We start from the raw sequence: 25,890 nt of genomic DNA, 5'->3' as shown, positions 1-25,890 counted from the left end.
TCTCTCTCTCTCTCTCTCTTTTTTATTATTATCTCATTGTTGAATAATATTGGGTAAAGTGTCAGATTTTTAAATTTTAAAGCAATATACATAATTTAATTTCAGAGTTTGAAAATAAGTTTTGGCTACATGCTCATTTATAAATTTCTTTATCCACACCAACTTTAAAGGAAAAGCAACATGATGTGAATTGTTGTTAAGGAAAAAAAAAAACATTTTTAAGAATGTGAAAAATAAAAACAGAAAATAATTTTTAATTCTATTAAATGAACTATTAAAATTTAATTCAATAGTAAATTATACAATAACCAGGGGAAAAAGTGATGAACTAAAATTCGACACGAAAAAATTGGGGGGGGGGGGAACCAAATGAAACGACGTCGTACCACCGACCGAACTCATCATCTGTGACTGAAAGTACTAAGCGGAGTCTCGTACCCAGTTGAGATTTGCACACAACGACAACATTAAAAACCTCCCAGAAAATTCCCTTCCAGTTTCTAACTATTTGCAATTCAATCTTCCAAATATTGTCGACAATAGATGGAATTCGATAACCCTCAAATTTATCACGAGAGGCAAAGATTGCAGTTCTGCCTCTTGCACGCACTCAACAATCTCTTCCAGGTGCTATTCCCTACCCCTTTCTCTCTTTTCTTCTAATTTATTTGCTCTAATTCGATTAAAAAGAAAAAAAGAACCCCTTATAATCGAAACTCCTGTCACTCATTTCAGCGAAAGGATGAGTTTACTCGAGCGAGCTTGGATGCAATTGCTCAGAAACTCGTTTTGGATGATCCAAACAAGCAGAACTGGACACCCTTTTCTGTTGTCTTCAAGCCTCATCATAATTCCCTCACTGGAAACTATGACATTAATGTCTTAATAGCCGCCCTTGAAGAGAAAGGTAAGACTGTAGTTTGGCATGACCGTCGAAATGGGGCTTCCTCAATTCATCTTGAGAATCATAGTAATGGGTCTGAAGATAGTAAATTGTTTGGTATTGTGCTTAATGTTCAAGTTAGACGATATGCTGGCCTTTGGAAGAGTAGGCATTGGGTTGCTTTGAGAAATATTTGTGGGGTTTGGTATAATTTGGATAGTGATCTTAGAGAGCCTATGGCTTTTCAGGATGCTGATGAGGTTAGGGCATTCTTGGATTACATTATTGGTCAGGATGGGGAAGTGTTGCTTGTCATGAATGAGAAAGAGTGATTTTTCTCTTCATGTTTTGAGGGGTGATAAAACTTTGTATACATCAATCTTTTTGTGTATTAACACTTTAGAACAAATGGAAAACAATAGTCTTTCTTCAAGGTTTCTTTTTCTTCTTTAACTTTTTCTTTTTAATCATTTGTTTACTTATTTGGGGTGATTTAATAAGTATAGGGCGTGAATTCTTCCACTCCAATTTGAAGTGTATGGTTAAGAAAGTAATCTGTGTAGATACCCTCAAGCAAATTATTTGTAGAGAGCAAATGTTGCCATGGGGCTTATTAGTAACTTTAACTCAGACGTGAGCTTAGAGGCTTTTTAAGTATTATTTTATAGTTGTTTGGTGATTAACACTATTGATGATTCTGCATCTTTCAGCCATAGGGATTATAGGTTGATTTCGTCCTCTACCAGAAACAAGAGTCAAGAGCTGTTGTGAACTTGTGATAGTTTCCTCTTTTTTGGGAGACTCTCAGGCTTCTTGACTTGCAATAGCTTAGCTTCAACTCTGGTTATGAAACTATGCAGTTATAATGAGTCGGAGAAAGAAAGAGTGCAGCAGAGTATGTTCCCTAGGGAAATGAAAGCACTCCCAACTAGGCAAATAACTGGTAAAAAACAAGCCAGATAATTTTGCACACCGGGCTTTCGGTTTTTGTTTTTCCTGCCATGATTTTGACAAGAGTAAAAAATTATTACTGCGTGGGTGATGATTGAATACGAAATGAATAAGTGATTTCCTTCTATTCCAAGCTAGCTTCATGCTCAAAAGAGAGAGATAGAGAGAGAGAGAGAGAGAGAGAGAAGAGCTGGCTCCATAAAGCTTCTGTTTGACTGGATTGGGGGTTGGGGGGGTGGGGGTGGGGAGAGAGAAAAGAACGCAAAGCAAAGCCAGATTATATTCAGTCATGGAAGCATGATTTTAGTTTTTAAATTTTATGAGTTATATGTATATATATATATATATATATATATATAAAAGAAGAATTGTATTAATATAATATTCTTTGTTGTTAATACAAAATATCATGTATCAATGGCAATATGATCTACTTATGATGTTTAGACGCATCTGCACAATTATAATGCACTGTTTTATAATGTAGAAGAAAAAGTTTTCCTCGTTTATGTAATCTTACTCTGTTATTGTTTCAATCCATATGAAAGGTTCTCGTCTTGGAAGTTTAGGTTGGGAATTTTAGATCCATCATGTACCATATATTGATACCTGCTATGCAACTTTTCAATTTTCTTTGCACCCGCTTCAGACGCTTGTTTTGTATTTTGGTATCTTTGCAAGTTGAATAATGAAAGTTTATCCCAAGTATTTCCACGAGTCAAAAAGTTCTATTGTTACATGCAAATTGGATAAGCCGCCCTAGCAGATTTTACCGAAAGAATGCCCATCTTGAACCTCCTTTTGGAAAAGCTAAAATAACGGAAATACATAGTTTCTAGAAAATATATATACATCATATCAAGTAACTTTCCTCTCTCTCTCTCTCTCGGACCATCCATGAACTTAGGAGCTGGAAAAGCAAGAAAATCTCTGAGGAGTATTACAAAACTGCTTTTACTTTTCAGCTATTCCTTATGGGCATGTGCATGTTTTTTCAAGAGAGCTCTCTTCTTGTCAAGAACTTTCCTGCTAGATGCAACCATGTGATTTAGTTGCAACCATGTGATTTAGTCGATGCCTACTGCCTATGATCCTCGTGTGGGTGTGGGGTATAAGTGCTTTCTTTGTTCACACCTCAACTTAGTGATAACTTTGTCCCCGCTAAATTATACTAGCTCTGTATCTTTCATTTGTAGTCTTGCAGGAGCATCTTCCTATATCTGTCATGACATGTGTGTCTCTTAAGAAATCTAGTCTCTATTATGTGCAATTTCATGTAGACTGTGAAATGTTATAACTAGAAAGAAATGAACAAAGAGAAACTGAACAAACTTTTCTATGAAGGAAAACTGCTGACTTTACATTATAGGCAATGTTCTTCTGGTACTTTGCAACAAATACACCTTGAAAAGAAGACACAAGAAACTCAATTATTTGAATTTGCTTTTAAGATCCTTTCATGTTTTACTTTTTATATTGAAGTGACAATCAGATGACTGTAATGCATTTACCATCTCAACCAGCAATTTTCCTAGCATCTTTTTCTTGCCTCTAAACCAATGGCTTTTTCATTTTTGGTACTGTTCCAGCGTTCTCTTCCTTTATATATGCCAATCTCTCTCCAGTGCAATTCTGCCCCATTTCACACCTATTTTCTGCTCTCGGTCTCTCTCTCTCTCTCTCTCTCTCTCTCTCTATTTTGCACACACGTACCCAACTATCAATGAGACGAGCTATAGTCATGTCCACAAAGAAGAATCAAGACTGTCATAGGCCGAGTATTAGCAAGAAAGCCATTTCCCACAAACAGAACTCTTTTAGTAAAAGAGTTGCTGGGAACATAGGGCTTTCTGGATGTTGTGGATTCAGACTACTTAAAAAGTCAGAATTCTCGCCTTTGTACTTTCTCAAGCGTCTTGAGAGTAAGGTGGCAAAAGCTCTACACTGGAGGAGACCCTCATCTGTAGGAAGACCAAGGCCTTTTGTAGCTCCCATTGATACTCACAGAACCGAGGCCATATCAGAGTGCATTGAGTTCATCAACTCCTCTTCTTCTTCTTCTTTCCAGATGTCAAATTCTATTGCTGAAAATCCTAGTTAAATTTTTCTCCCTTTTCTTGGTAAAACCTTTAAAAGTTTGAGAGAGAATTTCGTTAGTTTCAGTTCTACTGGGAATGTTTCAGGCAGACCTGATTCCACAAGCTGAAACCCTTTATTTTGGTAAACTTCATATCAGAATAAAAATAGCACAAGAAAAAGCTGTTTTATTTGATAGTTTCTCAACGCATGCCATGTTCTTCATGCTGTCCTGCAACTTCAATAGCCCCATCTTTCTTCCATGTTTGTCCAAACCATCTCATTTGTCCCTATGGAAACTCCCATTTTAATGAATGCATGTACCCAATTCATAATCAGGTCTCTTTTCTATTTTCATTTAGCCATTTTCGCATCCTTTTCTTGCTTTTTGAGGTGCAAGGAATTAAAAAAATTACAAGAATGAATCCTTTAGATGATGTCGAAGAAAAAAAAAAAAGATTCTGAGACTTAAAAAACATGATAAATGTTAGGAAACTTGAAAGCCATTTTAGTTCATGTGTATATGTAAGTAATGGATGCTGATGAACATTAAAGCATCTTAGATTGTTAGGATGTTTCATGATACAATACTCTAATTTTGCTCTCAAATTCTGATAATTAATTGAACATATTTCCTCACATTTGCATTAGGCAAGTACCACTTGATCCTTTGGATTTGAGATTGAGATTGTCTTGCAAAAGTTGATGATGTTTAATTGATTTAAGATCAAATCCTGATGTTTTGTACATTTACATCAAGAACAGTTCTCTGCACATATTTACATATGGATTCTAATCTACAAGCATTGCTAGCCTTCCATTTTCAATAAACATACTCATGGTCAAAGTGTTGATCAATCAGTAATATGAAATCAAAGGCCCAGCAAGCGATTTCAAATGAATTCACATGCTTCACAGACAAGGAAGAAATTTTACCAGAAAAGTGATGTGCAGAGAGAGAACACATACAACTTAAAGAGTTTTAAGAATTATCAAAGACATCAAAATGGAGACAGACACACAAAGATAAAAGACTAATATCTCTATATTTCATTTCTTGGCGAACAGCCCACCAAAGCCACCGAAGCCTCCCCCATTCCCCTTCTTCTTCTGTGGGACTGAGACAGAGTTCTTGCGGCCGTTGGTGGTGCCACCACCATTCTTCCCCTCTACTTTCTGGAGAATAGGATCAGTCTCATAGAACTGGTCTTCCTTCTGCAGATTTCCAAGGATCCAATCAAGAAAACCCTTTTCCTCTTTACTGCCACCTGCTTCCTTTGCTGCTGTGGCTGCATACACTCTGAAGGTAGGAGCAGCGAAGGCAATGGGGAGAGAAGCCATTATCTTATCTACAAGCTACCTCTGCTTTCTTTTCTTCCTCTCAAATGTACAGTTGAGGACACTGAAACTGTAGAGAGGAGTATGGATATATGGTAATACAAATTTTTTTTTTCCTCGGCTGTTGGTGAAGTGGAATTATAGCCGTTGGATGGGAGTTGAGAGATGGAGGAAGTGTTTGTTCCACGAGCTCTCCACAAGTGGCTTATCTTGATTGCTGTGCTCCTCCCTTTTTCCAGTGGTTTTTAATTTTTTCAGTTTGAAAATAAGAAAATTATATTGGAAGGAAATATGGAGGAAGATTTGACACGTGGCGTGATGATAATCCCATCGGCCTTTGGTTGCATGAAGGCATAGGTTTCTTCCTCTTGTCAGTTTCATTCTGTACCCTAGAGTTCAATTTATATTTAATAGTAAAAATATATTAATAATTAAATTAAAATGATAATTTATAATCGTTATTTTAAATATATTTTTTTGTAATAGTGTCTCTTTGGCATTGTATAATCATTTTTTATTTAAAATCAGATGGTTAAAAAAAGAAAAAAAAAAAAGATACTTTGCAATTGGATAGCTTAAAGAAATTTATTCCAAAGGGTTGGTGTCAGTTTCCCTAAGAAAGGGCAATTGATTTCTTCCTTTCAACCTTTTCTTTTCTTGGAATTAAACCAATAAACTGTTGAACCCTAGAGACTCCAATCACTTCTCTTTATGTCTCTCAGCTTGTTTATTTTCTTTATTTTTTTTTGGAATTTTTTCTTTTAGCAAACCCATTTTCTCAATTGTGGTTAAACCCACTCTAACTACTCTCCATCTGGAACCCTACACAGCAACCTTGCAAGATCATTTACCCATAAAATTTCACCAAAGCTTCCATGAAACCTTATTCATTAGGACATATGATTTAATAACATGATAAAATTAGGTTTCGACAATATTTTTTTAGACATAAAATTTCACTAAATTAATCCTATTTGTATTGCAAGCTAATCTCTAGAACTCTTGCAAGAACGGTAGCTTATTCTTCACAAAAATAGTTTTCCTTTTTGTTTTCTCATTTTATAGTCAAAAGTCTTATGGTTCAATTTTCAATAATTGAATTGAATTAATAATTTTTCCTTTAAAAAAGGACATATCATATGATCGAAATTAAAGAAATTAATAAAGATGGCAAACTCTTTTAGAGTACGATTTCAAAATTATTGGAATGATAATTAATAAGACAAACACCATTATTTAATCACAAATTTGACTTTCTATCTAAAAGATAATTAATAAGGAAACATAATCGTAAAAGACACAAAGGTTTCCTTAGTTTGCTGAACCAAATAAAAATTATATTTTCTCTTATTTTTTAAGATTATTTCTAAAATTAAGTTTATTAATTAGTTTAGGTATAAAAATTTTAAATGATAAATATTACAGTACATAATACTCAAAACTTTTTAGTGGTAATACATCTGAGTTACTATTCTCTCAATCCCTAATCCCTAATTTTTTATTTAAAAAAAGGAAAGAGATAATATTTATTTTAATTTTATTATTATCTCTATTAAATATAATTACTTTTACAACTTTCTTTTTCTTATAAGACTTTTACAATTTCTTAAAACTCATTTAATCATTTATTTTTCTCCCACTTCATTATTCTATTTAATTTTTTTATTGATAGATTAATGGGGAGAGAATTATTGAAATTGAAAGTAATTAGATTGTGATTTTACTACAACTTTAGGTGATTTAATTATATATTTTTTTAATTTTATGTAAAAATCTAAAATAAGAGACGGCAATCAATTAGGAGAGTGTAGAGATTAAAACAGCCAATTAATAAACTAAACACACCTTGTGAGAGTCCCACATGGGGATTGAAAGGAGAATCGTAACCCTTTATATAATAGTTGATGAAAATTACTAAAGCATCCTTTGATTTTAAATGGTTTAATTTCAGAAAAGTTAATTTTTCTGAAAACTACACTTTCAGGTAAGTTATTTTTTAGTTAATATTTTAAGGAAAATGAAACAATGGATCCCAAAAAATCAATCCACAACACCGTCTGCTTCGTTTTCGTGTGTATTCACCCATACAGCTCCCATCAACCCAAATTTGCAGAATTTCCCACCAACTTCCTCCTAATATTTTCATTTAATATCATCTTATATAGATAACACCTCATCACTCTCAGTGTCCTGAATCTCAAATATCAATTGCATGGAGACCTTACCTTTCTTTTTTACCTTGGCAGCTGCTACATCTGCTTATCTCTTTTGGTTTTATCTCCTAGCTCGTAAACTTACTGGTCCTAAGGTATGGCCGCTAGTGGGAAGTCTCCCGGTTCTCTTCAAGAACAGGAGACTGATCCATGACTGGATCGCTAGTAATCTTCGGGCAATTGGTGATGCATCAACTTACCAAACGTGTACTGTAGCTCTTCCATTCCTGGCTCGCAGGCAAGGATTCTATACAGTCACTTGCCATCCCAAGAACATGGAGCATATTCTTCGAACTCGGTTTGATAATTATCCCAAGGGCCCTCACTGGCAAACTGCGTTCCATGATCTTTTGGGTCAAGGGATCTTTAACAGTGATGGAGATACATGGCTTATACAACGGAAAACTGCAGCTCTAGAGTTCACTACAAGGACTTTGAGGCAAGCCATGGCTCGGTGGGTGAACAGGACGATAAAGAATCGTTTATGGAGCATTTTAGACAAAGCAGCTTCTGAGAAGCTCTCGGTGGACTTGCAAGACTTGCTGCTCCGGTTAACCTTCGATAACATATGTGGACTCACCTTTGGGAAAGATCCCCAAACGCTCTCTCCAGAATTGCCAGAAAACCCATTCGCTATTGCATTTGATACAGCGACTGAAGCTACCCTTCAACGGCTTCTTTACCCTGGTTTCTTATGGAGAGTTGAGAAGATTTTAGGAATTGGAGCAGAGAAGAGACTAAAGAAGAGCCTCAAAGTTGTCGAGAACTACATGGACGATGCCATAGCAGCAAGAAAAGGAAATCCATCGGATGACTTATTATCTCGATTCATGAAGAAAAAAGACGCTGATGGTAATCTCTTTCCAATCGCAGTTCTCCAACGAATCGCTCTAAACTTCGTCCTAGCCGGCCGCGACACCTCCTCAGTTGCTCTTAGCTGGTTCTTCTGGCTAGTCATGAACCACCCTGAAGTTGAAGCAAAGATTGTGAAGGAAATATCAACCACACTTGAAAAAACGCGTGGCAATGATCACCAGAAATGGCTTGATGAGCCTCTGGACTTTGATGAAGCCGATAAATTGGTCTATCTTAAAGCAGCATTAGCAGAAACACTGCGTCTATACCCCTCAGTCCCTCAGGATTTCAAATATGTTGTAGCAGATGATGTTTTGCCGGACGGCACATTTGTACCTGCAGGTTCAACTGTTACATATTCTATATATTCTGTAGGAAGAATGGAGAGCATATGGGGTGAGGATTGCATGGAATTCAAGCCGGAGCGGTGGCTGTCACTGGAAGGGAACCGATTTGAACCTCCTAAAGATAGCTACAAGTTCGTATCTTTTAATGCTGGACCAAGAACTTGTCTAGGGAAGGACTTGGCTTACCTGCAAATGAAGTCTGTGGCTTCAGCTGTGCTTTTGCGTTACCGGTTATCTCTGGTTCCGGGCCACAGTGTGCAGCAGAAGATGTCTCTTACTTTGTTCATGAAGAATGGGCTTCGTGTATTCTTACATCCTCGTACGCTGACATAGGATTGGTGTTTTCTGGGTGTGTCTCTCTCAACAGTGAGTTGGTGGCTTCACAGTAGACGGCGGGGTTATATAGTGATTCAATCATAAATCTTCTTCCCTCTGTTGGTGATGAAGGTTGAAGGGTACGTAGGTTGCATAATTGTTTTGATTTCAAATGTTCACTTTTGTTGTTTATATATTTGCTACTCTACATATTGATTGGTGGTATATCAACTCATATGAGTTTTCGTATAAGTCGATCAATAAAGATACACTTTATACTCTTATGAACAAAATAATCATAATTCTGTAACATTATACTAATTAATAATTTTTATTAATCCATATACACATTACAATTCGCATTAGTGGGATTTTTTTTTTTTTTTTTTGTAATTGTACACAATAAACAGCAGCATTAATAAAATAGATTAGCTAAAATAGTATAGGGGAAAATGTAAAGTAAATTTGATTTTTTTTTTTTGAAATATTGATTACATCATTTACAAGCCCTGGCGGGGAGCCTGAGATACTTTACAAATGTATTCTTCCTTCATGAGTATGAATGCAACTATTCATTATGGACTTTGGCATTGGCATTAATGGAATTCAACAATCGAGCTCTTCGATGGCATTTACAAAATTTGCCTAGTGCTCCAGACCCAGAATTTTATAATGGGATATCCCTCAGATTTATCTTGCTCATTCATTTTCTTCCCAAATCAATCTTCAATCGTTCAACTCTTCTCTATAGACTCGTGAATGGGAAGGCTGAGCTGTGTACTAAAGATCAACCTACAAGAAAGTTAATCCAATATTTTCTCACCAGTCGAAAAGAGGTTCCAGACAACGGTTCCAACCAAGTACAGCCCAACTGAAACCTTGAAAACATCATCCCAAGAACCTGAGAAGGCATATGAGAAAAAATTTAAGTATCAACTAATTTTCACTCCCCAAATTTCAATAAAGAAGGTGAATTATGAAAGCCACCCCACCATGAAACTTTCAAGAAAGCTTGAAAATGAAGACAATAAAAGCAGGCTGTGAGGACCTTTTTCTTACCTGTTCTGTTGAAATAAGGCATGTGTATCCAACATTGATTTTTATTTCAAGATCGAATATATAATAATCCTTGGTTTCTAAAAGTTGGTTATATATATAACTACTAAGAAAAAGGTTGATCCTCGAAGGCCAAATCATAGTTTTACCAGCAAACTGCAAGAATGGTTGAATTAAAACATTTGACTAGAAACTTGGCCGAAACTGATCCAAATAATTTTTGGATCCACTTTCATTTAACTTAAAATGGTTAATTCAAATTATTTAGTAGTTTCGTGCTACTTATTATATGCAATTTTAATTTTTTGTAATCCGCCGATGTGGAACGTCTTCCCACATTAAGCAAGCATGCAGCCGACTATTACATCCTTCCTTCTACTTGACTCAAAATAGTTAACAAGTTATTTAGTAGTTTCGTGTAACCTATTATACACAATTCCAATGTGGAATGTCTTCTCACGTTAAACAAGCAGCTAACTAATACACTCTCTCCTGCTAAATCTGCGACGTTATTATCGTAACTAAATCGGATACAATTGCTAAGTCAAGATCGAACTCTCAGATATTGTGGTTCGCTAATACCTCGGGTGGCTCCATCTCGTCTCACACGAATAGTCATTTCTGCAACTGAATCGGATACAATTAAGCAACTAGATGACTATTACACTCTCTCCTCCTAAATTTGCGACGTTCTCGTCGCAACTGAATCGGATACAATTGCGTCGCAACTAAATCGGATACAATTGCTAAGTCAGTGAACTCTAGATATGATGATTCGTTAGTACCTTGGACAGTTCCACCTCGTCTCACGGAGGTAGTTATTTTCTCGCAAGTCTACTAACTCTGCATAATTTTTCTGATTCAGGTGAGTCTAATATCAATTGAAACAGTTCGACCGAAACTGATCCAAATAATTTTTGGACCTATTTTCCACTTGGATCAAAATGGTTAGCCCAAATTATTTAATACTTTCCTGCTAGTTATTATATATAATTTTAATTATTCGTAATCTGCGATATAGAACGTATTCCAACATTCAGCACGCCCCTGACTATTATACTCTTACGCCCTCTAATCAAAGGAATAAACTACTCATGCAGTCAATTTGAACCTGAGTCGAAATGGTCCAAACTCAGAGTGAAATAACCAAGCTAGGTGCAGCTTGGCCAGCTTTACGTTCAAGGCAGAAAAATATTTGCTTGCTTTAATGAATGTTAGAATATATTTTTACCATGTTGCAAGATGTAACCAGTAGCTGCTGTTCCAAAGACTCCTGCTAGTACTCCAGCCGTATTGGATAGACCAAGCAACACTCCCTAAAAGACATATCAGACACAAAACAAAACCGTTAGTTATTTCCCTTGAAAGGAAGGAGCAACACTATGATGCAATGCAAAACCAGCAATTAGGCAGCATCAAAAATTCTAACAATATAATTCCCAGTCCAAAAAAATGGACATTAAAATTTTCCAGAACATCAGTGAAACAAAAAAAGTGAACATCCATGAAGTACAAAAAGAACAAATACTTACAGAATATCTAGGTGCAATATCTTGATGATTTGAATATAGACCAGACTGGGAAAATGCGTCAGTACCCTACTTAAGAAAAAGATGGGACAAATTAAATCTGCACCTAGTGAAGTCACTTATATAAAACTTACAAATCAACACTTGAGATCAAATAACATGAAATACTCAAAAGTACATAAATATAATTTAGTTGGCCAAAGTACGACTTTGCACGCCCCTAAACTTTAACAAAAAAAAAACTTGTCACCCAAAACTTTTAATTTCCCATACATTTAAACTATTTAAAAGTAGAATTAACATAACTTTACAATCTCGGTTAGAAATTTAAATCAGAGGATATTCTTTGGGTCTAGAAAATATGAAGTAAATTTTAATCCAACGGTCCGATCTAAATTAATCCAAATAATTTTTAAATTAATTTTTTACTTGATCTAAAATAATTAATTTAAATTATTTAGTAATTTTTAAACTTAATTAATATATATATTTGCTTAATTATTTTCCACGGTCCATATGGATCAAATCCCCCTAAGGAATTGTGTTTTGCTGTTGGGTCCCACAAATTCTCCCTACAAAATTTTGCAACATCCTTGTCGCAATCCCAATACAATTACTAAATTAGTACCAACAGCACAACACAATTTCTTAGAGGAATTGGCCCCACATCAACCTTAGAAAATAGTTAAGCAAATATATATATTAGCTAAACTTAAAAACTATTAAATAACTTGAATTAATCGATTTAAGAGATAAAAAATGAGTTCCAAAGTTATCTGGGTGAATTTAGATTGAGCTGTTATAATTAGTATTAGAGTCACTCTCGATCAAAAAAATTATACCGAACTAGTGGGTCTGTGAAAAAATAGCTACCCGTAGGAAACAAGTTGGAGCCACCCGATTCATTAACAAACCACAATACTCAAAAAGGTCTTGTCCTTTGTGGTAGATTTAATTTGTTGAATTGAATTTATAAAATATACATGATCATTATTGTCAGGTTAGTAACTAATTCCACTTTATAGTTGATGCTATTTTGTAATAAGATTGCCCTTAATTCCACTTTTTAAATTGTTCATGCGGATCATGTAATATTTTTAAAGTTCAGGGTGCCACATTAAAGTTTAAGGGTGTAAAATTGTATTTGACCTAATTCAATTTCAAGGTCATTTTAGAACAAAAATGAGGCAATTCAAGTAAGAACTACTGTGGACCTTTTTATTGCATTTAAATGTCATACACCAAGAAGCAAACCTGACTACAAGCCATGCACAGTACAGCCATTGCAGGAGAATTAACATGGCTCAACTGAGTTAGGAAAAAGGCAGGGCCAAGAAACCCGATTGTTTGCATGATCTGCACAGGAGAATACAGGGTCTGTTATCCATACAGAATTGAATGAGGGGACCTGACCTATGCATTTGTTCCATGAATCTTGTAGGAAGCAGTGTAAACAGACAAGGGAGTAAAAGATAGAGAGCAAGAGAATTAGTGCATTTAGCCCTTCGACCCTACCGTTGGTGTCATAATTACAATATAAGAAACTGACAAATACCTTGCGAACTGTTGTTACAGATAAACCTTTGCTCACAAGTGTATCAGCAATCCATCCTCCAAGATTTGCAGAAAATGCCATTGTAAGCCACGGCAAAACACATAAAAGCCCAGATTCCGTAAGATTGAACTTTAAGACCTATATAACCAAACAGAAAAAGAAATAAGAAAAAAGAAAATCAGGATCCGTTATTCTAGAGAAAAGTTTTGCACCTATAAATACCGCAAACTACACCTTCTCTTCTACAAAATATCAATAATAACATTTACTGAAAGCTGCACTAGCTATGCTTAAAGAACTATAACAAAAATTGAAAGAAGAAACCAGTATCTTTAGGAGTAATTATGCAATGAGTAGCTACAAGATAGTTTATCTGAAAATATAAGAACTATATATTATCATGCATGCATTTGTTTCATTTTATCCTGTATGTTACACGTTACACTTTGGAAAAATAAATCATCCACAAGATAATTTACAACCCCACCCAAATCAATGGTTTTCTAAGTGTTCCCTCTTAGTAAGCATTGCTCTATATTCCACATTCAGCATCTGAAATTAGATAATCACCCAGTAAGGTTCCCTTGTCATGCAAATGACAGTTGGATTTCCTTTTACCATGGAAGTACATCGTATGGGGCTAAAGAGTTTCTTCTTTGATACTTCCACCTGTGCAGATAAATCTAACTAATTGCAGCAAAATCAGCAAGGCAAACTGCTAATTTGAGCTCTATTTGTAATGCTCTTGTTTCTGATATCTCTCCAAGCTTTAAATGCTTAACATTTTGAGTCCTAGATTGGGAGCATTTGGGAGGCCTGCTGGCCAAGGATCTAGCATGGACCTAATATCTCAAGTTTTTCTTGGATTAAAAATTAATAAAATTTTAAATTTCAAAAAAAAAATCCTAATCTAGTGGTAATATAAATAGTTTAGACTGAAAATTCTAAGAGATAAATAATTGATTGAGGAACTACTTGTTTGGTTTTTAACAGGCTTACAAAGTCGAAGAATATGTTATGATTGAAAGGAAGACTTACTTGGTTATAGTATGTTGGCATCCATGTTAGCAGAATAAATGTACCCCAATTGTGACAGAAGTGAGACACTATTAGGGCCCATACAGGTGCTTTGGACAAGATTAATCCCCATGGTATTGTTTTGACAGGTTCCTTGGAAACACTGTGTGCAAAAATCAGCTGTTTTTCTTCTGGCCGGAGCTGAGGATCATCAAGAGGTGAACTGTAGGCCTATTGAAAGAAAAAACAAGAATAAAACAACCGGGAAATATTTTGAACTAAAAGAAACATATTATTAGAATACCTATTTTCATGGACAGACAACTTAAAAATTTAGAAGAAAATTAAGTTCATGTTTATAAAGCTCCTTAAACACAAAAAAAAAACTTGACTTAAAATGTTATTTCTCTGCACTTTTAATCAGTAAAAATTACCTTATTTAGCCATACAGCAAACCAAACTGTCCCTAGAGAACCAAAGGAGTAAAATACCGATGGCCAACCAAATTGATGTATTAAGAAGGGAGAGAAAGCCAGGCCAGTGACTGATCCAAGATACATGCCACTATACACCAGTGCTAATGATCTACTCCTCTCAGATACAGGAACCCATTTGGACAGAATATTATTCATGGCAGGCATAGCAACACCCTGAAACAGAGCCACACTAAATGAAGAAGCATCCTATGAGAAAGTTCACCAGAAATAGCATTCTCCAGTTACATATCATAGGACAAGAAGAAATTCTAAAGGGAAAAAAAACGTATTCATTACCCCAATTAGAAATCAACCATAAGAAGTTTGTTAAAGGTCTTACCTCACCAATGCCCATGAAAGCACGAACGAAAAGGAGGAAAGGCAACCCAACTTTGGCAGCCACAGGGGTCAGAGCTGTAGCAATGGACCACCAAACTACGCCAAATCCCAAAACCAGCTTCCCACCCACTGTGTCAGCCCATATGCCACCAGCAATCTGTCGCTGACATCTAATTAGTTAAGTAAATAAAGGCAAAGTTCACAGGTTGTAAAACAACTTTGACTATTTTCCCCTTTATAAGAAACAAAATGTAACAAACATTGAATGTAACTTCTAAGAGGACGAGATTCTATATACTGATTTGTTAACCAAGAAAAACAAAGTTGACTAAGAGAAAGCTATATCACCTGGGTGAGGAGGTATCCCCAGAAAAAGGAAGATTGGATCAAACCGACTGTGGCGGGATTCCAGTTGAACTCCGCGGACATGGGAAGTATAGCAATGCTCATGTTCACCTGTCGAAAAAATATGCTTAAGCTTATTACTAACTCAAAACTGACATACTCCGGGGACAAGAATAATAGACTCCGAGGACATGAGAAGTATTCCAGCCATTATTTGCAAAGCTCTAGCAAATCTGACAAGACTAATTTCATTACACATGAAAGACTACATAGAAAACAGTCAATTATTCATTTTTTATATACTACTACAAATATATGTAGCTAACAAGAGATAGAATATGTCAATATTTAAGAGATGGAATTGAAAACGTACTCTATCCATGTTGCACAGAAGAAAGGCGGAGAAACACAAGATCACTATAACCCATCGTTTAGGGAATTCTTCCCACCAAGGCGCAGAACTCTCTAACTCACCCTCGCTTAAAACGACATCGTTCAACCCGTCTTGGAACTTAACGGATTCCGGCACCGTATCCGATATTTCGTAGGGCTCTGACTTAACATCTGCATATACTTTTCCACCCCGACCAGAATTCCGTACCGAAACACGGAAAACACCGCAGCCTTCATCAGATTGAAGGCGAACTCGAAAATGAAGAAATTCTCTGCGCTTCAACTCAGGAAGACTGAAACCAAAACTCTTCTTGGAGACGGAGAAATCAGGGGGGGAGATGCGGGGCCGAAAATGGGGAGAGAAAGAGTGAAGAAGAGCTCTAGCGCTCATGGTAGCTCAAGGAAGCGAGTATGACTGTTCACCACATCCCAGGCAGAGCAAGGGAGAAATAGATATTTGAACGTTTTCGGAGGGTAGCGGAATGATATTTAATTTATGAGGACTGGTACAGCTTCCGACACGTGGCTTTATGTGATTGAGGAAAACTGGATTGTGCTGATGAGAGAGAGAAACTGGCGGGTGATTAACCGAAAACGGAATGGGTTCCGTGTTATGCCCATCAAAATTTTTTAATTTTAATCGTTTTAGATTTTCCATATTGGGCTAATTGATTGAGGTCAGGCCCAATTTCCAATGCATTGAAGAGAAAACCACTATCTAAAATCCCCACTACAAGCACAGCCCAAACACAAAAAACAAAGCCCATTATAGTAAATGAGAGCCCATTGCCAAAGCAAACCCAAGGTGGCGGTGGTTGGTTAGAAAGAAGTAGACTTTTAATCAAAAAGAAAGAAAAGGGTATTACAGGATTGATTTAGTTATTTTTAATCAGCTAATAATGGGAGGCAGTGGACCTTGTTAAAGAAGGTGAATCAATCACAATTCACACTCATGATGAATACACTTTTAAGATTCTAGTTTATGTTGCTTGTGTAGAATTAAAATTCCTCCAAAAAGAAGAGAATGCAATTATATTTGTGGGTCACATAAATTTTCAGGTACACTAGTTTTTTTTCAGTAAATAATGGAACCACAACCTTCCATGATGGAATTTTAGTAGCTTGGGCAGACCACGGTTGGCCCAACTGTCCCATTGGGAAAGTACATGGGATTAAAGTTTTTCTAGTTATCATCATCATTTTTGCAAAAGACTTGATATTTAAGAGTGTTACTCCTGCAATAAAGAAATTAAACTGCTTTATCATGACCATGTTCATGCTTTAATCACTCAATGCATGCTCAAATTAGGGATACTTGATTAAGACATATAATAGTCAACCACCTCTCATAATATGGAAGATTAGTAGTTGAAATCAAGAATTCCTTATATGCAGACATTCAGATTCATTAATTAATAAAACATATAGTTTCTAATCAAATTAAAATTAAATTATTTATAAAGAAAATTACTTTTACTTTCTAACATCAATTATTTTTTATATTATAATTAAATAATGAAAATAAATTATTTTTTAAAAGATGGAGTCTTATTTATTTTAATAAATTTGGTAGGGAGAAAGTAAGGCCAGGGAGTGAGGAGCTTTAAGTAGTGGGTACTGTAAAATAATGTCGGCAGCTTTCTTTTATTGTGAAGAGGTAGGGAAAAGGGAAAAGAATGGTGAAAAGCCTTACACAAGTAGAGAGGAAGTAGAAAACTTTCACCGTGCTTCTATTTGATTTAAATAGAAAAAAATTAATTAAATTAAATTTAATGGTATATTATTCAATTCGACCATCAATTGCAAAACTAAATTTATCAGCCATTGCCCGTTAATGAAAAATTACATTTACAGAAAATGAAAGATGATGCAAAGTTAATTGGATTTTTTTTAAAATTAATTAAGGACAAGAAGAAGTGGTAGTATTATATAGTATATAGGTTTATTTATTGAAATGAAGACGAGGACCCATTAACAGAATTAGAATATATTTACCAACCATACAGAAAAATTTTAGAGGCCCACTCAAAAAGCAACAACACAAACCCAATCAATATCACGTTGGCCCACATTCAAAGATATGAAAGAATTTTGCTTTGGAGCCTATATCATCTTCATATTATTTCCTGTATTTTGCTTAAGTTGCTTTTTTAAAAAAAAAATAATTCATTCAGTAAATCAAAATTTTTAGAAATTTAAAAATTATTCCAATATTGTTGTTTTTAAATTTAATGATAATTTTTATGAATGCTGAAAATTGGACACCTTGTTTATATTCATTATTAAGTTTTAAAATAATTGATAAATTAAGTCAACAACAGTATATTTAACGATAATGATTTGACGTGAACATATCTAGGATTATTATGAATTTTTATTATTTTTAAAAATACGTATTATAAATTTTTAAAATCTTAGTTTTGATTTAATATTTTTTTCCATGTGAGAGTGATAGTGGAATACTTATTAAAGGTTAAATAAATTAAGCGAAATTGATTATACGCATGCATTTAATTTATTTTTATGTCGAAGTATTGAAGTAACGTAGTTGTCAATGTCCATCATCATAAGTATCAATTAAAATAAGCTACATGTACTTTAATTTTTTTTTTAAAAAAATATTATATAAATTTATCCTCATAATAAGTTTGATTTTCTAGGCTGGTTATGCTGATATTTGAATGTTTAATTCAATAATTTGGTCTTTAATTGAAGCTAACTTCTTTATATATGAAGCAATTTTCAAGGCGATGAATCAGCGGAATTGCCTCACGACATATAGAAAAAACATATGATCAGTCTGCAAATGTCCTAAAGCGGCTACAGCAGTAACCGTAGAAACCATATTAACTAGTGAGGGCTGGAAATCTTTCATTTGTTTATGAGTCCCATGCATGTAGAAGAACTACAACCAGAGTTGTACAATGTTTATACGTGGATATGTATGGGATGGACATTATCTTGGAAATTATAAGTTGAGAATAAGCAACTAGACAAAAAAGAATACTGAGTAGTCACATGTTGTTCAAAGAAGCCAAAAACAAAGGAAAAGAAAGGCTGAACATTGGCAGAAACTACTGTTGGCATTGGATTCTCCTTGAGATAAGGCATTGCATGTCCAATATATATGTTTATGGGGCCATATATAAAAAAATTGTGATGAGAAAATGGATCACACTCCCAACTAAATTGACGATCATGAACCCCCTGCAGCACATGTGGATATCGCTGTGGCTATGTTGCCACGTTCATGTTTTATCTACGAATAAATAATAAATAATGGATTTGATTTACATTCTTCTTCTACTATGCTCGAATCGATTTTTAGCCAAGAAAACGAAGAACAAAAGCTTTTTCAGATAATAATTATGTTTTTGTGTCTTCTAGTTCAATATATATCAAATGATTAATTATCAATCAGCTCATCTAGAGCTCTTCCGCTCTTTCCCCTGTAACAAAAAAAAAAAAAAAGAGATGCCAAAATTGCGAATCAACTGGAATTAGATTCCTTGTATAGACATGAATATGATTCTGTGTTTTCCTTATATTGCCTGCAATATCTTCCTGGTAAAAGAAATAACAAAGTGACAATGGAGAGTTGGCCGTTGATGGAATATAAAATTTTAGGCTATTACTTTCGGGAAAAGTGATGTAATCGAATTCACAGATAATTAACTTATTGCTTGTTCCAGGTAGCAGGGAAGGGGGATAGAAATTCAAAAATTGACAATATCTGAAATTAATATAAATCCGACCAATCTCTTTTACAAAAATTTCCAATTACCAATATATAAAATTATCGATTATATATCATGTATAAATATACTGGATACATTTTGAGAGCTAAATATATTCCATGAAGTTGCGTTCCACCTACTTTAATTAGCTTTATTCTTCCACGCCCCCACTCTACGTCAGCTGCCCTGCCTTTGCTCCCCTATTCCTTTCCTTTCTTATTCCATCATTCTCTTCTCTCTGTGTCTCGCTCTCTCGAGCGCGATGCCTCATTGATGACCTGAAACAGAGGTCAAGCTCCCAAAACCAACATGGCTGCCGTAGTATCAGTGTTCACTAAGTTCCTCTCTATCTTCATACTCCTCCTGCACCTCGGTTGCTTTATTTTCACTGCTAAAGATCATAAGCCACCGACCAAGAAACGCAAAGTCTCGCTTCTTTCTCCCATATCTTCTTCTTCAACTCGTTTAAAGCCTCGCAGAGCTCTCTCTTCCTCCTGGTTCTATCTTAAACGCATCTTCTCCTCTAAGACCTACAAAACCACCAGCTCCCAGGCTCAATCTCCAGTGCCAACTCTCGCCTCAGCAAGATCATCCCAGCACTCCATAGTCTCCATGATCCCTCCGGAAGATCATGCATCCGTTATTCCTCCCCATAAAAAGCCATCCGGTTCTTGCCAGGAATCAGATATCTCAACTAATGATCAGTTCTTTCCTTTGAGAAATGATATCTTTCCGTGCACAGCTTGCGGCGAAATCTTCCAAAAACCTCAGCTTCTGGAGCAGCATCAAGCTATCAAACATGCGGTATCGGAGCTTCAAGATGGAGATTCAGGGAAGAATATAGTCCATATCATATTCAAAACAGGTTGGTCTTGTAAAGAGAAGAACCCAGAAATACATAGGATCTTAAAGATCCATAACGGTCCAAAGATACTATCAAGATTTGAAGAGTACAGAGAACTTGTGAAAGCCAAAGCAGCAAGAAACGGTGGCGTGAAGAGAAGAGACGAGAGATGCATAGCAGATGGTAATGAGCTGTTGAGATTCTTCTGCTCCACATTCATGTGTGATTTGGGAGCAAATGAAAATTCCAGCATTTGCAACCAGCAATATTGCAGCGTTTGTGGGATAATAAAGTCCGGCTTCTCACCCAAGATGGACGGAATTTCTACACTATCGAGCAGCTGGAGGGCGCATATGACGATTCCTGAGGACGTGGAAGAAGAGTTCAAGTTCATGAACGTGAAACGGGCGATGCTGGTATGCAGAGTTCTAGCGGGTCGGGTCGGGTGTGAACTGGAGGAAGAGGATAAGGAGGATGGAGGGTTTGATTCTGTCGTAGCGAGAGGTGGAAGTGGGATCCATAGCAGAGTGGACGAGGAAGATCTAGTGGTGTTTAATCCAAGGGCTGTGCTTCCTTGCTTTGTGATTGTGTATACCGTGTGATGATGATGACTGTTTAATGTGGGGGGTTTTTGTCTAGTTTTATGTTTGATTAATTTAACTTATGATGTTGGGGTTGTGATAATGTAGTGAAGCTTATTATTTATGTTCCACATGGTCATGACCAAGGGAAATCACAACCCCAATTACCCACAATGATTATAGTTTTTCTTTAAAAAAAAATAATGGTGAAGGATCGTAATTAGCGACAATAGTGGAAATGGGTTTTTAGAGTCCGGTTAATATTGAATGAATCTAGGGTTCAATCTTGGATTTGTGGCTATCTTTTTCTATGGGTTTTAGTAGGTTGTATGGACTTTTTCTGTAATGAAACATACATTTGAGAAGGAAAAAAAAAAAAAAAAAAAAAAAAGCCCTATTTTGTATCACAACCATTTCAGACCAGAATCAAAGGCGTCTGTCTTTTTAAAAGTGGCCACGAGCCCAATAGAAAACCAACTCGCCTACGTGGGCTCTTTGTATTGGGCCTAGTTCCTTGAGTTTGTATTTGTAAAATGGCCCATTAAATGGACAACCCGATCCACCAGATCCATTAGCCGTCGCAATATGCTAGCCAGATTTTCCGCGCAAAAGGCTGAGGATTCAAAAACAAAAGAAAAACAATTCCTTCCTTCGCTGTTTCACATTCTCCTCTCCAGATCCCATTAATAAAAAAATCTAAAAATCTCCATCTCTAAGCTTCAGAAATGGATCACTTCCGCCATTTGACTTTCGAAACCTCGAAAATTGTACCCTTGTCTATATTATTCAAACTCGCTGGACGGTACTGTCATCTCCCTCCTGGAATTTCGCTCTGCTCTCTCTTTCTTCTCTCTTCAGCTCCAAGTTGGCTTCTTTATCTCTTTCTTTTTGTAAACCACGGTTTTGATTTCTTTTCTTTCTGTTTTGATTTGATTCAGTTCCCTTTGCGTGTTCTTTAAAAAGATCCCATCAAGTTCACGTCTTTTGCATGAGTTTCAACTTCTTTTCACTTTTCAATTCCCTTTTTTGCACATTTTAAAAAGTTTTTTGGGTAATTTAGATTTCTTCAAAGATATAAATATATACAGTCCCGAAGATCATATTCTATATTGGTATGGACTTCATTCTGTAAATCAAAATTTTCTAGCTTTGGTTGGTTTTGTACTAATTCTGTTGCTTTATTGTTCTTGGGTTTTACTTACTATCTACTATAGTTTCTGCATTAATAATTTTTTAAAACCCTTTTGCAGGGTGTTGACATGTCTGATTTTAAGTTAGAAGTTGTTATTTCCAATGATTGTGATGAATCAGTGGACCATGTGAGTGAAAAGTCGACTTTAGATGAAAAATTTAATGCTGCAGAAAAGATTCTGAATGGTTTTGGAAAGCAAGATAACCGGTCAACTGGCAATTTTGCAACAAATGCAGAACGTAGAGCTGTAGGTGACAGGTAGAATCAATTCTTATTTATTAAAGTTAATTGAAAGACTTCAAGTTGAATGTCCATTTAATGTGTTTTCCATATGATTTTTCCCAAATTGATGCACTTACTGATTGCTCAATGGCTTGTGCATAATTACTTCTTTCCTTCTTGCAGGTTCTTTAGAGAGAATCATGCAACACATGGTGCCAAAATCAGTGCTCTGTTTAATGGAGATGAAAAACGCGAACATGGATCAGGAAGAAAATCTGGACCTCTTTTGTCCGGAACAGCTTACTGCATTTCCTCTTGCAGCATGATTTTGTTGAACAAAGTTGTTCTGTCAAGTTACAATTTCGATGCAGGAATATCTCTTATGTTATATCAAGTATGTTGGTGTCAAACAGCCTCTTTCTTTCTTATTGGCTCTGAAAAGTGAAAAGTACCCTAGAATGATTTCTTGAATCAGTATTTCTTTTTTGCAAGATTGTACTTAAGTAGTAAAACTGCCTTATATTACTCGGTGTTAAAAGTGGATCACTTGTTTGATTATTTTCTTTCATTCCTGTGCATGACTATATGGTTTTGTTGTTTTGCTGCAGAATTTGATATGCTGTGTGGTTGTTGCCATTTTGGGTTTTTGTGGAGTTGTTTCAGTGCAGAAGCTTAACTGGAAACTAATAAAGGTCTGGATCCCTGTCAATGCAATCTTTGTTGGCATGCTTGTATCAGGCATGTATAGGTATGTCAGAATTCTCATAACTGTCGTATTGGATGCCCTGCATCAAAAAACTGTATTGTATTTTAAGAATCCCGTGCATTTGTCTTGCCAGTTTGAAATACATAAATATTGCAATGGTGACAATTCTGAAGAATATGACAAACATTATGACAGCAATTGGGGAGTTATATATTTTCCGGAAACATCAGAATCAGAAAGTGTGGGCTGCCATGATTTTGATGGTACTCAATACAACTCCTTTACTTGTGTCATGTGAACAACTTAGCTAGTGATGCTTATTGTTTTTGCCGAACAGTATATAATTGTAATTTAAGAACAAAAGACAGATATCGAATCACTTAAATTCTTCACATAATTGTAGCTTAAGTGCATAATTTTGTCATATGGAATATGGACATAATCCACGCGTTGGCAATATCAGAAGTTAGCACCTGGATACTACATTGGAGTATTTCCAAGTTTCAATTGTCAAGTCAATGAGTTTTATATCTTTCCCTTTTACAGATTATCTCTGCTATCACTGGTGGTATTACAGATCTTTCATTTGATGCAACGGGTTATGCATGGCAACTCATGAATTGCATTCTAACAGCAAGTTACTCAGTATGCAAATCTACTCCCTCTTTCATTGAACCTCCCAATAACTTTGTGAAATGGCTTTGGGACTCTGTAATTTTCAGCTACCCAGTGTGGGGCCAAATGTTATCGGTGTTCTACTCAGTCTGTTGTTACAATTTGCAACTAACAAGTGACACTTCTACTTGACACAGATTACCCTGCGGCGGGTAATGGATAAAGCAAAGCAGTCAACCAGAAGCGGATCTCTTAATGAAATTTCAATGGTGTTGCTGAATAATTTGTTGTCTCTACCATTTGCCATCTTCTTGATTCTGGTGTTTGATGAATGGGAATATGTGATTAATGCGTAAGCAAATATAGCAAATTTAGAGAGAATAGTATGCTTTCTATTCATAACTGCAAAACTTAGGAATCCTATGACAAGTGGTTTCAATTTGCAGAGATGTGATCAAATTGCCATTGTTCTGGGTTGTTGCAACAGCTAGTGGATTGCTTGGACTTGCCATTAGCTTCACCTCTATGTGGTTCTTACGCCAAACTGGCCCCACAACTTATAGGTAATTGTGTGCTTTATACCCTTCAAAGTATATGATATGCTGTTAACTGGCAATTCAAGGTGCATATTTAGAAACTCTGCAACTACAAATCAAGAATTTTAATCATAGAAATCGCATGATGATATGTCCTTTTCCTGTTGTGCAGTTTGGTGGGTTCACTGAACAAGATTCCCATCTCTATTGCTGGTCTAGTGTTGTTCAAGGTTCCCCTTAGTCTATCAAATTTGTTCAGTATACTATTTGGTAATAAAATCAACGCTCTGTGGATCATGACACATAGTTTCAAGCATATAAACTATTTCATTATATCTAATTTAGAACATGCTCTCCCAGGTCTATTTGCTGGAATATTCTTTGCCAGGGCCAAAATGTCCTGATCCTAGAATCAGATCATTGCATATATTTGATAACAGGGAAGAACCAGTGACATAGCTTCCGGTTGCTGATTGACAAATTAAACCTTGAATCAATACTTCCTTCCCACAGCTTGGAAGAAGCAGAAGCTTAGAGGCAGGTAGAGGTAATATACTTGGTAAAGTAATAATTGATTGATAGGCATCAAAGATTTGGGGAGGATCATGTCCTTGGAAATTTACAAGCTTCACCGTTACCGTTGTGCATAGATAGAGGCATTCTTAATTTCTTATTGATTTTTTTATAAGCAATTTCTTGTTGACTATCGAGAAGGATAAGATATATCATCTTGAAATTCATTACACAGAATGTATTCTTTCTGAAAGAAGCTTATGTGAGAGAATATGAAATAGTATTGTTTTGTTTGAATATGTAATTGCATGAACTTGTCAAGGTCAGGGCTGTTCACAGGTCAGTTTAGCTGAAAATTGCTTCCAACCAACACAATCTACCTTGCATAAATTAACTGAAGGTTTGCCATGCAGACCGATCGAACCTGATGTAAGGATATAATGGTATTAGAGCTGTAGCTTGGATCAAAATCCCACGAAGTAAGATGGATGGTTAACAATGAAGAAGGTTACATAAATAAATAGGATATGCCATTTGGAACTAGAAAGCAATAGCTGTGAATCTGGAGTTGCAATTGAATTACTTTTTCATGCAAGGACGATTTGGTTGCTGCTCATAAAGAACTGTCCTGAGGCTTGGTTCAAGATCATTCTTTTTTATTGTTCACCTGACTGAACCAACCAACAAATTCCAACAGTGATCGGTTTGCATGGCCAACTGCATAATTAGTTGAACTATCCAAGAGTGTGCCCTAGGGTTTAAATCTCGTTGATTCTAATCCCTTCTTAATAAGAAAAAGGAACTCAGCAACTATAAGAATTTAAATTAAGAAAAGAAATCAGCCATTACAATGCAAAGTTAAATATTCAAAGAACTGAAAGTACTAAACCATATATTTTTTCAAAAAAAAAAAGAAAAAAGTTAGGGCTTATCTTTTGATGTGGCCATAGAATACTTATTCAAGCCTAATGATCACAGACACGCAGCCAATGACTACATCCAATCCCTTATATTCAATTTGTTATACATCAGACAAACATATTATATGGGCTGGGTGATTTTTGGCAATGTTTTTAAATGTAAGAGATATTATAGTAACAAATTTTAAAATGATGGAATTTTAGGTCATATTTATAAATATTAGAGATTTTGTAGTAACTAATTTGAAAACGACCTCTAATTTTGAGGAATCGGAATCGGAATCGGAATCAATTGTTATATAGCTGCGATTCCCTATAATTTCATCCAACATGCAA

General features: G+C 35.6%; 6 protein-coding genes across 10 annotated transcripts; 5 read left to right on the top strand and 1 right to left on the bottom strand.

The window, feature by feature from the left end:
* The first annotated feature begins 287 nt into the window (after positions 1–287).
* LOC110603122 (josephin-like protein) lies at positions 288–1,316 on the top strand. The gene is made up of 2 exons (XM_021740811.2): positions 288–627; positions 736–1,316. The coding sequence occupies exons 1-2, from the start codon at positions 544–546 to the stop codon at positions 1,213–1,215; spliced, it is 564 nt and encodes a 187-aa protein (XP_021596503.1). The 5' UTR covers positions 288–543; the 3' UTR covers positions 1,216–1,316.
* Positions 1,317–3,575: 2,259 nt separating this feature from the next.
* Positions 3,576–3,935, top strand: LOC110608793 (josephin-like protein). Its single transcript, XM_021748085.1, has one exon. The coding sequence runs from the start codon at positions 3,576–3,578 to the stop codon at positions 3,933–3,935; it is 360 nt and encodes a 119-aa protein (XP_021603777.1).
* A 3,150-nt stretch (positions 3,936–7,085) lies between these two features.
* LOC110603116 (cytochrome P450 86A1) lies at positions 7,086–9,271 on the top strand. The gene has a single exon (XM_021740801.2). The coding sequence runs from the start codon at positions 7,461–7,463 to the stop codon at positions 8,994–8,996; it is 1,536 nt and encodes a 511-aa protein (XP_021596493.1). The 5' UTR covers positions 7,086–7,460; the 3' UTR covers positions 8,997–9,271.
* Positions 9,272–9,277: 6 nt separating this feature from the next.
* Positions 9,278–16,153, bottom strand: LOC110603108 (sodium-dependent phosphate transport protein 1, chloroplastic). Of its 3 annotated transcripts, none has more exons than XM_043954142.1 (10): positions 15,669–16,152; positions 15,299–15,406; positions 14,952–15,107; positions 14,570–14,818; positions 14,157–14,366; positions 13,119–13,256; positions 12,818–12,919; positions 11,567–11,632; positions 11,266–11,350; positions 9,278–9,879 (listed from the first exon to the last, which is right to left on the bottom strand). In XM_043954142.1, exons 1-10 carry the CDS (start codon positions 16,077–16,079, stop codon positions 9,782–9,784), a joined length of 1,623 nt encoding a protein of 540 aa, XP_043810077.1. In that variant the 5' UTR covers positions 16,080–16,152; the 3' UTR covers positions 9,278–9,781. The 3 variants fall into 3 exon arrangements, with proteins under 3 accessions (XP_043810077.1, XP_021596481.1, XP_043810078.1); XM_021740789.2 differs by having other exon boundaries at positions 14,570–14,785; positions 15,669–16,151; XM_043954143.1 differs by lacking the exon at positions 12,818–12,919 and having other exon boundaries at positions 15,669–16,153.
* A 3,434-nt stretch (positions 16,154–19,587) lies between these two features.
* LOC110609998 lies at positions 19,588–20,981 on the top strand. The gene has a single exon (XM_021749853.2). The coding sequence runs from the start codon at positions 19,735–19,737 to the stop codon at positions 20,869–20,871; it is 1,137 nt and encodes a 378-aa protein (XP_021605545.1). The 5' UTR covers positions 19,588–19,734; the 3' UTR covers positions 20,872–20,981.
* A 237-nt stretch (positions 20,982–21,218) lies between these two features.
* On the top strand, positions 21,219–24,931 carry LOC110609997 (GDP-mannose transporter GONST2). 3 transcript variants are annotated; one of them, XM_043954342.1, is made up of 10 exons: positions 21,219–21,652; positions 22,101–22,300; positions 22,448–22,658; positions 22,873–23,012; positions 23,104–23,233; positions 23,517–23,615; positions 23,783–23,937; positions 24,032–24,148; positions 24,294–24,391; positions 24,482–24,931. In XM_043954342.1, the coding sequence occupies exons 2-10, from the start codon at positions 22,110–22,112 to the stop codon at positions 24,523–24,525; spliced, it is 1,185 nt and encodes a 394-aa protein (XP_043810277.1). In that variant the 5' UTR covers positions 21,219–21,652; positions 22,101–22,109; the 3' UTR covers positions 24,526–24,931. The 3 variants fall into 3 exon arrangements, with proteins under 3 accessions (XP_043810277.1, XP_021605543.1, XP_021605544.1); XM_021749851.2 differs by having other exon boundaries at positions 21,219–21,962; XM_021749852.2 differs by lacking the exon at positions 21,219–21,652 and adding an exon at positions 21,976–22,002.
* Positions 24,932–25,890: the final 959 nt, after the last annotated feature.

This window comes from Manihot esculenta, chromosome 2 (genome assembly GCF_001659605.2).
Source record: "Manihot esculenta cultivar AM560-2 chromosome 2, M.esculenta_v8, whole genome shotgun sequence".
NCBI lineage: Eukaryota > Viridiplantae > Streptophyta > Magnoliopsida > Malpighiales > Euphorbiaceae > Manihot > Manihot esculenta.
Note: the sequence above shows the minus strand (reverse complement) of the source record. Positions and strands in the feature narration are given on the sequence as shown.

Coding starts and splice junctions, on each gene's coding strand:
- LOC110603122 (XM_021740811.2), top strand. CDS start 544: ATGGAATTCGATAACCCTCAAATTTATCACGAGAGGCAAAGATTGCAG. Junction 628..735: donor CACTCAACAATCTCTTCCAG/GTGCTATTCCCT, acceptor CACTCATTTCAG/CGAAAGGATGAGTTTACTCG.
- LOC110608793 (XM_021748085.1), top strand. CDS start 3,576: ATGTCCACAAAGAAGAATCAAGACTGTCATAGGCCGAGTATTAGCAAG.
- LOC110603116 (XM_021740801.2), top strand. CDS start 7,461: ATGGAGACCTTACCTTTCTTTTTTACCTTGGCAGCTGCTACATCTGCT.
- LOC110603108 (XM_043954142.1), bottom strand. CDS start 16,079: ATGAGCGCTAGAGCTCTTCTTCACTCTTTCTCTCCCCATTTTCGGCCC. Junction 15,108..15,298: donor GGGGATACCTCCTCACCCAG/GTGATATAGCTT, acceptor TGTCAGCGACAG/ATTGCTGGTGGCATATGGGC. Junction 13,257..14,156: donor TGCCAACATACTATAACCAA/GTAAGTCTTCCT, acceptor TTGGTTATATAG/GTCTTAAAGTTCAATCTTAC.
- LOC110609998 (XM_021749853.2), top strand. CDS start 19,735: ATGGCTGCCGTAGTATCAGTGTTCACTAAGTTCCTCTCTATCTTCATA.
- LOC110609997 (XM_043954342.1), top strand. CDS start 22,110: ATGTCTGATTTTAAGTTAGAAGTTGTTATTTCCAATGATTGTGATGAA. Junction 22,301..22,447: donor CGTAGAGCTGTAGGTGACAG/GTAGAATCAATT, acceptor TCCTTCTTGCAG/GTTCTTTAGAGAGAATCATG. Junction 24,392..24,481: donor TTTGTTCAGTATACTATTTG/GTAATAAAATCA, acceptor ATGCTCTCCCAG/GTCTATTTGCTGGAATATTC.